This window comes from Notolepis coatsorum (assembly GCF_963971535.1).
Source record: "Notolepis coatsorum genome assembly, chromosome: 19".
Lineage (NCBI taxonomy): Eukaryota > Metazoa > Chordata > Actinopteri > Aulopiformes > Paralepididae > Notolepis > Notolepis coatsorum.
Window position 1 is genome coordinate 88,882,460 of NC_140183.1, and position 12,445 is coordinate 88,894,904.

At 45.8% G+C, this 12,445-nt stretch overlaps 1 protein-coding gene across 1 annotated transcript in view; it reads left to right on the forward strand.

Moving 5' to 3' along the window:
• The window catches only part of LOC311246622 (uncharacterized protein), a gene marked incomplete at its 5' end in the record, with an annotated part of 72,022 nt that overhangs the window by 18,454 nt on the left and 41,123 nt on the right, over nt 1-12,445 (forward strand). The window contains 2 exons of the mRNA XM_084336770.1: nt 983-1,069; nt 4,399-4,491. Coding sequence (XP_084192896.1) covers nt 983-1,069; nt 4,399-4,491 — 180 coding nt within the window. The remainder of the gene's footprint in view (nt 1-982; nt 1,070-4,398; nt 4,492-12,445) is intronic.

Genomic DNA, 12,445 nt, shown 5'->3' on the forward strand with positions numbered 1-12,445 from the left:
CCATGCCATGTTCCTATCATTCCTGATTATTGAGTAGTTCTCAATCTCTATCTCTGGATCTTTTACAGAATCGTCAAGCTTAGTTTCTGAGAAGCACAGTATGTCTGTCTCTGCTGTAACATGGTTGTCTCTCTGATGTCTTGTCTGTCTGTCTGTCTCTGCTGTAACATGGTTGTCTCTCTGATATCTTGTCTGTATGTCTGTCTCTGCTGTAACATGGTTGTCTCTCTGGTGTCTTGTCTGTGTGTCTGTCTCTGCTGTAACATGGTTGTGTCTCTGATGTCTTGTCTGTGTGTCTGTCTCTGCTGTAACATGGTTGTCTCTCTGATGTCCTGTCTGTATGTCTGTCTCTGCTGTAACATGGTTGTCTCTCTGATGTCTTGTCTGTCTCTGCTGTAACATGGTTGTCTCTCTGATGTCTTGTCTGTATGTCTGTCTCTGCTGTAACATGGTTGTCTCTCTGATGTCTGTCTGTCTGTCTCTGCTGTAACATGGTTGTCTCTCTGATGTCTATCTGGCTGTCTGTCTGTCTCTGGTGTAACATGGTTGTCTCTCTGGTGTCTTGTCTGTATGTCTGTCTCTGCTGTAACATGGTTGTCTCTCTGATGTCTTGTCTGTATGTCTGTCTCTGCTGTAACATGGTTGTCTCTCTGATGTCTTGTCTGTCTCTGGTGTAACATGGTTGTCTCTCTGATGTCTTATATGTCTGTTTCTGCTGTAACATGGTTGTCTTATGGTTTTTTTGTAATACAGTATTCTGTAACACAAAACACATGTATGTACCAACAGACAATAAAGAATGATCTTATCGTATCTGGCTTTCATCCATCGCAATCTGCTCTGGGTTTTACATACACTGCTTGTTTGGTGTCATCCTTATTGTTACTGTGAAAGTGATTATCACAGAATGTTTAGACTTTTCCATGATAACACCCTTCAGAGATGATAAAGACCTTCTGCTTCTCCTCCCACTCTCCTCCAGGAAAGTGGCGCCCTCTGCTGTTTGTGATGTGTGCTGGCGTGTTGAGCCTCCTCATATTGATAACTCTCATGGGACGGCTTTCGTACAGTGAGTAGTGTGGCGTCCTAACAGTATGTAATGGAGATAAATGTAATGGAGTAAAAAGTACAATATTTCCCTTGAAATGTAGTAGAGTAAAAGTATAAAGTTCCCTAAAATTTAAATACTCACATAAAGTACAAGTAGCTCGAAAATGTACTTAAGTAGCTGCAGTACTTGAGTAAAAATACTTAGTTACTTTCCATGGCTGATGTTCACCTCTAAACTGACTGCTCACTACTGTATAGCTGTGTGTGTCTGACTGGGGTTTGTTGGTCTGTGTTCCCAGATGCAGACAGAGTCACAAAGTAATTACAGGTGCTATAGAAAATATTAATATGTAGAGTCATAATACTTTTTTTAAGGAATACATCCACAGGGCTTTTAGAAAGGTGCGGAATAAAAGTATTGCTTTTACCTCCAAAAGATTATTGATCTTGGAATTTATCATTTAAAAAGTGTTTGCGGGTCCAAAATGAATGTTGCTGTTTACATGTTGCAGGCATGTGTCCCCTCCCTGCTTCCCATGTGTTCCCCACGTGGAATGTACCGGATTGGATAAATGGCATGATGGTGCTCTAGTGCGACATCTAGTGGTTGAATGTTATTTATAGCACCTTTAAATAGACCAGAAATACAGACCAGTTACAAACCAGTTACAGACCAGTTACAGACCAGTTATAGATCAGTTATAGTTACAACCAGTTACAACCAGTTACAGACCTAAAGTCACTATTGTGGGGGTGTAACGATGCATCGATCAATTGAAATGCATCGATTCTAATGTGACGATTCAACTGCATCGATTTGAATATGTTAGAATCGATTATAATCTAAATTAATATTTTTTTTTTAAAAAGATCACCTATTCATGCTGAGTGAATCAGTTCCCCCAGCCACATTTGTGTATTCAACATTTTTGGGGAATTAACTGATAGAAAATGTATCAAAAATGTATCGAATTGACACACACTATTGGTGAACAATTGTGTCTACCATTAGACAAAGAGATGACACAAATCATGTGTGGCGAGAAGGCTGCCAAACTGTTAAACTTGGTGCCGCTTTCAAACGACACGTGTTACGGAGAATAGGAGCCATGGCATAATTATGATGTTAAACGTGTGTGTGTGTGTGCCACTTACTGTGTGTGTGTGTGTGTGTGTGTGTGTGTGTGTGTGTGTCACTTATTGTGTGTGTGTGTGTGTCACTTACTGTGTGTGTGTGTGTGTGTGTGTCACTTACTGTGTCTGTGAGAGAGTGTGTATGTGTGTGTGTGAGAGAGAGTGTGTATGTGTGTGTGTGAGAGAGTGTGTGTGTGTGAGAGAGTGTGTATGTGTGTGTGTGTGAGAGAGTGTGTGTGTGTGTGTGTGAGAGAGTGTGTATGTGTGTGAGAGAGAGAGAGGAGAGAGCGAGGGAGAAAGAGAGAGAGTGTGTGTGTTTGGATGAAATACTGTACAGTTAAATAATGTGAATAGGAATACATTTGCCTCCTGCGTGAACTGTGCACAGCTGAATAGACTGTATTTTAACGTCGGTCATACAGTGGCACTTGGAGAGCCAGCTACGTTCTCTGGTGGTACTTGGTGTAAAAAGGTTGAGAACCACTGGTCTAGATAAATAGAGGAAGGGGAACTATGTGAGAATGCTATTCATCGACTACAGCTCGGCATTCAATACCATAGTCCCCTCCAAACTCATAGCCAAGCTCAGGGACCTGGGCTTGAACTATGACCTCTGCCAGTGGGTCTTGGACTTCCTGACGGGCAGACCCCAGGTGGTGAGAGCAGGCAACTGCACCTCCTCATCCATCACCCTCAACATAGGGGCCCCCCAGGGCTGTGTTCTGAGTCCCCTCCTCTACTCCCTGTACACACACGACTGTGTGGCTCAGCGGAGTAGCAACACAATCATCAAATTTGCTGATGACACAGTGGTGGTGGGCCTGATCTCTGCCAACGACGAGAGGGCCTACCTGGATGAGGTCAAGGTCCTGGCGGGATGGTGCCAGGAAAACAGCCTCTCCCTGAACGTCAGCAAAACAAAGGAGATGATTGTGGACTTCAGGAGGTCGGGGGTCAAGGACTACAGCCCCCTCAGCATCGACGGGGCACCGGTTGAGAGAGTCAACAGCTTTAAGTACCTCGGAGCCTACATATCCGAGGACTTGACATGGACCACACACATTGACAGTGTTGTGAAGAAGGCACGACAACGCCTCTACTTCCTCAGGCGCCTAAGGAAGTTCCAAGTCAGTCAGAAGATCCTTAAGAACTTCTACTCATGTACAATAGAGAGCATCCTGACTGGCAACATCACCTCCTGGTTTGGGAATAGCACCGCACAAGACCGAAGCAGACTACAAAGAGTGACACGTTCAGCCGAATGAACAATTGGAGGGGGGCTCCCCGCCCTCCAGAACATTTACAACAAGCGGTGCAGGGGCAAGGCTAAGAGAATCATTAAAGACTCCAGTCACCCGAACAACTGCCTCTTTGAACTGCTGCGGTCAGGCAAGCGATACCGGAGTCTCAAGGCGAGCACAGAAAGACTCAGAAGAAGCTTCTATCCCCAGGCCATCAGGCTGCTCAACAAACAATGAACACTACACAACAACAACCATCAAACGCACATAGCACACACATCCACACGCACACACTCACTTTAAACAAACACACTGTAGCACCCACTCCCCACACTTTATAGCACACACTCACTTTAAACAAACACACTGTAGCACCCACTCCCCACACTTTATATTTATTGATGAAGGATTGCACTACAACTTGTACACCTTACTGTAAATTGTACCTAAATTGTACCTCATCCCATTTCTGCTTTGCACTATATAGTATTGTACAGTAGTACACTGCATAGTATTGTATATTATATGGTAACTCAGTTTTTTTTATTTACGTCTATTCTGCATCGAACATTGTACATATGTCTATACTGAACACTGTGACCTCATTTTCTACTATGTTATTTGATACTATCTTGTCTAGCACAGTCTCTGGAGCGTAACAGTAAGAAGCATTTTGTATGAAAGTATTCTGTACTTCTGTATGACAACTATTAAAGAAACTTGAAACCCAACTTCCTTTATACTTACCGGTCATACTTAGCTATATAAAAAAATAAAAAATAAAATTCATGTCAAATAATTTTTTTTTTCCTTCCGTATTTTTGTTGTTGTTGTGCCCCCCCATACTAGCTCCTGCCCCCCCCCCCCCCCCCCCCTGTGCCCACTTGTTTAAAAAATCCTAGAATGGCCACTGATGGTTACACCCCTACTTATTGTGATGCTAGCATGTCTCCTCCTCCCGTTCTACTACTAGATCACAACCAGTTATTGACCAGTTACAACCAGTTACAGACCCGTAACAACAACCTGACCGAAGAGAGAGACCCATCTTGTGTACAGTTGATTGGTAAGATTTACATTATACATTGTTATAATATGTTTTCTTATTGTTAAGGAGCACTTTTTTATTTTATTTTTTGCAATGCGACTTACTGTGAAGCACTTTGGTTGACAAGTGTCATGTCTAAATGTACAAATCAATTTGATTGATTGATTGATTGATTGTCACAGTGATCTCCTGGTTGTTCCCCACGTGTGTGTGTGTGTGCACATGCAATCCTATAACCCATGAAATGCAAGTGATATGTCATCTTGGAGGGTGCAGTTTGGCAATGGTTTTATTAGTAAGTTTGGCATATGGTACAGAAGCACATATACAGAAGCAAAAGGACACGCAGATGAAAGGTAAGGGATTTTTATGTAAAAATGTGTTAATTTGTAACTTCTGCTACAGAGTGTTGATATTTCAATGGTGTGTGTGTGTGTGTGTCTGTGTGTGTCTGTGTCTGTGTGTGTGTGTGTGTGTGTGTGTGTGTGTGTGTGTGTGTGTGTGTGTGTGTGTGTGTGTGTGTGGCGCATGTGTATGAATGCACATGCAATCTGTTACGTGCCCCCGTGGGGAGACGCAACACTAGGCCACAGACAGGATAGGTGAGGGTGCAGTGACACAAAACACCAGGGACAGATTGTAAAATAACAATATTTATTTTACACAAATGAGGATCAGCAACACAGAGAGCAAAGAGGACCTACCAGTGAGCACCAAATAATATCAAAAGGAAACAAAAGCCCACCCCCCCCTTTACAGGCGCGGACGCCCCAAAGTACAGGAGGTGGTGCTCACTCTAAGCTGGTGTCTTTAACAGTAGTTCTCCTACGTGATGCAGATGTAGACCCCAGGGTATCTTCCTGCCCTCAATGTCCCTGTGTGCGAAACAAAAGGTTAGAAATGGGAAAAGAAACAATCATCACAAACCGGGTGACGATTTGATACACCAATACACAAATACAGGTTATGGGTTACAGACTAAATATATAACAGGCAGGATCACACAAGATACAACTATAAAATACAAATGGCTAAGCCACCAGAGCCTTTCCCAGCTCTCACACCATCTGTAGCTCAACAGAGCTGTAAGTGGCTCATGTAACAGACATGAGCCCCACAGAGCTTTAACTAGCTCTCTCAATACTACAAGCCCAACAGAGCTTTACCTGGCCTATGAACCAAATATGAGTCTACACACAAAACAAATGAGAGCCCCTTTTACAACACCACCAGATAGTTACCATACACCGACCGGGCTCTGGCTAACAATGCATACACAGGGATTATATGAAGGGATGTGGAGGCCAATTAGGCTGATGAGCCTCAGCTGTGGTTGCTGCTGCTTCTTCTGTTGGTTGGAGTGGAATGGTGATTGACCCTGAGAGGTAGATAGATTATATAGGAGGGAGACAAGAAAACAACACTACAACCTGCCTACATACATAACACATATTATATATATACATAATAACCCATACAATATAATATTACATGCATACATAATGAAATAAGGACAGAGTCCGTAACACTTCCCCCCCAAGGAGTCAGCCCACGGCCGACGAAAACATACACCATCAGTCACCATAGAACAAATAGAACAAACACCCAACCATCCCGAACAGTAAAACACCTGTTCAACAAGCTACCCCCGAGAAAGGGCATCGGCAAACACATTCTCTGTGCCCTTCTTGTGCCGGACCACCACGTTATACCCCTGCATAAGCAGAGACCACCGCATCAACCGCTGATTGTGGTTATACATGCGGTGCAAAAAAACAAGTGGGTTGTGGTCTGTGTGGACCACCACAGGCTCCACACTTGATCCCACATAGACCTCAAAAAATTGGAGTGCAAGCAGCAATACCAACGTCTCCTGCTCTATTGTAGAGTAGCGTGTCTGGCTGCCGCTAAACTTCTTTGAGAAGTAGCCGACAGGATGGACCAAACCCTCCGAATCCACCTGCGTCAGAACTGCACCAGCACCTACACAACTCGCATCAACCTCAATAGAGAAAGGCTTACTGAAATCAGGAGCATTAAGAACTGGAGCACTACATAAAAGGGCCTTACAGCTCTCAAAAGCCGCTTGACACTTGGCCGACCATTGGTATGGCACCAAGGGACTGATCAGGTCAGTCAGAGGAGCTGCAACCAAGGAAAAATTCTTACAGAACCCCCTGTCGTAACCTGTCATCCCAAGAAAACGACGTAGCTCTCGTCGTGTGGTCGGTACTGGGAACAAGGTTATGGCCTCTATCTTGGCTCTAAGAGGACGCACCTTACCCCTTACAGCTCTCAAAAGCCGCTTGACACTTGGCCGACCATTGGTATGGCACCAAGGGACTGATCAGGTCAGTCAGAGGAGCTGCAACCAAGGAAAAATTCTTACAGAACCCCCTGTCGTAACCTGTCATCCCAAGAAAACGACGTAGCTCTCGTCGTGTGGTCGGTACTGGGAACAAGGTTATGGCCTCTATCTTGGCTCTAAGAGGACGCACCTTACCCCAGGTAGGTCACCAGGTAGGTCACTGTCGCTTTACCGAACTCGCATTTTGCCAAGTTCAGTGTCAGAGAAGCGTCTGCCAACCGCTGGAATACGGTTCTCAACGAGCTCACATGAGCAGACCAACTCTCCGAATGCACCACCACATCGTCCAGATATGCTGTGCAGTTGGGCACATCCCCCAACACTATGTTGACCAGCCTCTGAAACGTAGCCGGTGCGTTACGCATCCCGAACGCCATCACAGAATACTGATATGTCAGAGGCCCTTGGCGAGAGTGGCACCTGCCAGTACCCTTTTAAAAGATCCAATTTCGACACATACCGGGCTGACCCAATGGTATCTACACAATCGTCGATGCGCGGCATAGGAAAAGATTCAGGAATGGTTACTGCATTTACCTTTCGATAATCAGTGCAAAACCGATGAGTGGTGTCTGGTTTCGGAACCAACAGGCATGGTGAGCTCCACAGGCTCAAACTGTGATGAGCCAAATCATGCTCCAATAAATATGCCACCTCCTGTTTCATTATTTCCCTTTTCACCGCATTTACCCTATAAGGATGCTGTTTGACTGGCCTTGCATTACCGACATCAATGTCGTGTTCCAGAACGGTAGTGCGGGTTGGGACATCTCCAAACAAAATGGGATAACTGCTAATTAGCGCCACCATGTCAGCTTCCTGCTCCTTACCCAAGTGTGGCATCAGGGAGGGAAGGATCAACAACATCTCCGAGTTGCACAAGCGAGGAGTCTGCTGCTGGACCTCACAACCATTCAAACCATCCTCATCACCCATTGGCAGAGTAGAAGGAACAGAAACCACAGTCACTGGTTCTCCTCTCACTCCTGCTACTGCAGCTCCCACAGTGGCCCCTGGGGGCGCACCTTGTTTCTCCAGCTGCAGGTTGTCCCTGTGAAGATAACGCTTCAACATATTAATGTGACAAACACGGGTCTTCTTTCGCCTGTCAGGCGTCCTGACAACATAGTCAGTATCACTCAACTTCTGCTCGATAGCATAAGGGCCAAAAAAATGAGCACTCAAAGAAGAGCCAGGGATGGGGAACAGAACTAAAACCAAGTCATCAGACTGGAAAGAACGTGGAATCGCTTTTTTGTCAAACTGTCGTTTCATTGAACCCTGAGCAGCAGAGAGACTCTCCTTAGCGATACTACACGCCTCATGCAGCCGCTCTTTAAATCTACACACATAGTTCAAAACCCCTCTCTTTGGAGGTACGGTGTGCAGAGCCTCCCCCATAAGTTGATCCTTTAATACCCTTAAAGGACCCCTCACTGAATGCCCAAACACCAGCTCTGCTGGGCTAAAACTGTTTCTCGCACAGCAAACAGAGCTAGGGGAACACCTTCATCCCAGTCTCTGCCGCTCTCCATACAATACTTGCACAACACCGACTTGAAGGTCTGATGCCACCTCTCCAGGGCACCTTGCGACTCAGGGTGATACGCACTTGAGATCCTGTGAGAAATAGACAATGATGATAACACCTGCTCAAATATACCTGAAAGGAAGTTAGTACCTTGGTCCGTTTGTACGACTTTTGGTAACCCGAACGTAGAAAAAAACTTGATCAGAGCTTTCACTACAGACTGAGATGTTATCTTTCTAAGAGGAATAGCCTCAGGGTACCGTGTCGCTACACACATAATTGTTAAAAGGAACTCGTTACCAGACTTCGTTCTCGGCAGGGGACCAACACAATCCACTAGCACATGCTCAAACGGCTCCCCCATCGCTGGGATTGGGTGAAGCGGGGCAGGTTTAATAACCTGATTAGGCTTCCCTGTAACTTGACACACATAACAAGTATTACAGAATCTGGTCACATCCCCCTTTAACCCGGGCCAAAAGAAGTGCTTCAAAACCCTGTCATTGGACTTGGTGATGCCTAGATGTCCCGACCAAGGATGATCGTGAGCTAAAGACAAAACAGACTGTCGATACGGTGTTGGCACAACAATCTGGGTAACATAACTCCACTCATTACCAAAATCCATCCGTGATCTCCACCTCCGCATTAGCACATCATTCTCAACAAAATAGGCTACCTCCTTGTTCTTAGCTGTCTCTAGGGCAAGAGCAGCAGCAAAACATTTTGCTAAACTAGCATCCTCCTTCTGAGCAACGATCAGATTACCTCTAGTCATGGGTAAATGCGTTGTCTCAGAGGTGAGCGTATCCTGTTGAAGCGCATTACTGTCACTCGTCTCAATAGCAGGTTGAGCAAACATAAGTGGGGAAATAGGCGCGCCAGACAACTGAGTAGCTAGCACAGTCTCCGACAGGTCAACTACCTCACCCAACTTACGTGCCTGAGCACGGGTGACTGCACAAACTGTAAACACCTCAGGGAACTGTTGCGCCAACACATCTGGACGCAAAACCTCAGGGCGCTCTAAAACCTCCAAAATGGGCATAACTCGGCCACCAGCGATGTCATTACCCAACAGGAAAGTGACACCCCGTACCGGTAACGACGGGCGAATGCCCACTTTGAACACCCCCTGTGCTAAACCACAGTTTAAGTGTATCAGATGGAGGGGCACCGACACAAAACCCATCTCGATCCCCTGCACCAACACACTTGAGCCATTTGACGACTCATGATTAAACGGTAGCACGTCTGACAAGATAAAAGACTGCGCTGCCCCAGTATCTCTCAGTATGCGCACCGGACACTGGTCCAACTCACTACCACTGAGAGAAACCATGCCGTCCAACATAAATGGTTTGTAACTGGGCTCCAGGCCACCCCACATTTTTGTGGGGACTACTGACTGCGGAACTATCACCGTCTGCACCAAACCAACCTCCTTTGGTCGACCACTTGGCGTAGACTGTGTGCGTTTGTACGCTTGACAGTTCTCTCTAATATGACCCACCCGGTGACAATGATAGCATTCCCGCTCCTCCCTGTAGCGGGGAGATAACAAACGTGGTGGGCTAGTGTGCACTTTAGCTGGAGCCCGAGCAGAGGGATAAAAACCTCTATCCTCCTGTCTTAAAGTACCAAATGACTGTCTATGAGTAAGCACAAACTCATCAGCGAGCACCGCCGCCTGGGCCAACGTCTCAACTTTTTGCTCATTGAGATACGTCACTAAACGGTCATTTAGACTATTTTTAAACTCCTCCAGTAACATTAACTCAGACAGAGAATCAAAATCAGCTACATCACAAGCCCTGCACCACCGATGAAATAGGGATTCTTTCTCCCGAGCAAACTCCACAAAAGTTCGGCCAGGTAACTTTCTGTGAGTTCTAAACTTCTGCCTGTACGCCTCTGGCACTAACTCATAGGCTCTAAGCACAGCCATCTTGATTAAGTCATACGACAAACTGTCGTTGAGAGGGAGGGCAGACAGAATTTCCTGGGCTTTTCCCGTTAGCTTACATTGCAGTAAGAGAGCCCAGACCTCTTTAGGCCACTTTAAAGACGTAGCAACTCGCTCAAAAGCATTAAAATAGGAGTCTACCTCCGCCTCACAAAATTGAGGTACTAAAGAAATCAGTCTACTCACATCGTAAGCTCCCACAGCCGTGGAAGAGGGTTGAGCAGGACTCCCAATTTTAGCAGCTTCGAGCTCCAGCTGCTTCATCTTTATTTCAGCGTCTATCCGGTGGCTGTCAGCGTCTAGCCGGCGGGCCTCAGCCCCCAACTCCATCTTCCTGACAGCTAACCTGTGACTATTCTCCTCCTTCTGCGCCTCGAATTGCAACCGTGCCAAACTTAACTGAAGACTAGCCTCCTCAGTACTCCCACTAGGGAAAGATGAAGCATGTCCGGGCACGGGAGACGTGACCCCCGAAAGGGGAGGCTTATCCTATACCCCATCTTTAACCGGGTCTACAACCGGAGGTACCTCACCCTCCCGCTCCTCGTCGGAGACTGGAGGGGAAGAAACAAAAGACGCTCCCTCACCGACACCGAGCACCTTGTTCCACACTAATATGCGCACCACCTCTTCTCTCAGGTCAGCCTTAGCCAAACTCTTAGCTAGGGCGACCTGAAAATGCAAGGCGATGGCAAACAAGTCTTCCCTCCTACACTGATCCAAACGATCAACCGAGGGATCACTCAGGAACTCCTCCACCCCAAAAGACGACATCCCCACCCAGACACTAGTGCACACACACACTAAAAACACACCCAACAAACTACCACCCAAAACCAAAACCAATCAACGTGCCCACTGCACACCAACACCAACTGTCTGTTGCCCACTAACGAGCCCCCATTTATGTTACGTGCCCCCGTGGGGAGACGCAACACTAGGCCACAGACAGGATAGGTGAGGGTGCAGTGACACAAAACACCAGAGACAGATTGTAAAATAACAATATTTATTTTACACAAATGAGGATCAGCAACACAGAGAGCAAAGAGGACCTACCAGTGAGCACCAAATAATATCAAAAGGAAACAAAAGCCCACCCCCCCCTTTACAGGCGCGGACGCCCCAAAGTACAGGAGGTGGTGCTCACTCTAAGCTGGTGTCTTTAACAGTAGTTCTCCTACGTGATGCAGATGTAGACCCCAGGGTATCTTCCTGCCCTCAATGTCCCTGTGTGCGAAACAAAAGGTTAGAAATGGGAAAAGAAACAATCATCACAAACCAGGTGACGATTTGATACACCAATACACAAATACAGGTTATGGGTTACAGACTAAATATATAACAGGCAGGATCACACAAGATACAACTATACAATACAAATGGCTAAGCCACCAGAGCCTTTCCCAGCTCTCACACCATCTGTAGCGTAACAGAGCTGTAAGTGGCTCATGTAACAGACATGAGCCCCACAGAGCTTTAACTAGCTCTCTCAATACTACAAGCCCAACAGAGCTTTACCTGGCCTATGAACCAAATATGAGTCTAAACACAAAACAAATGAGAGCCCCTTTTACAACACCACCAGATAGTTACCAGACACCGACCGGGCTCTGGCTAACAATGCATACACAGGGATTATATGAAGGGATGTGGAGGCCAATTAGGCTGATGAGCCTCAGCTGTGGTTGCTGCTGCTTCTTCTGTTGGTTGGAGTGGAATGGTGATTGACCCTGAGAGGTAGATAGATTATATAGGAGGGAGACAAGAAAACAACACTACAACCTGCCTACATACATAACACATATTATATATATACATAATAACCCATACAATATAATATTATATGCATACATAATGAAATAAGGACAGAGTCCGTAACAAATCTTATAACCAGTGTTCATTTCGTCAGCTAATTTAGTTTTAGTCTTAGTCATGTGTCAAATGCTCTTTTTAGTTTTCATCATATTTAGTCACCTTCATTTATTTTCCGTTTAGTCAGTTTTAGTCAACTACAGGTCTGAACATTTTAGTCTTTGTTTAGTCTCGATTGAGTCTTTTTCGTTTAATCTCGCCACTCAGTTACAGCCTCATAGATTGGCGTGAG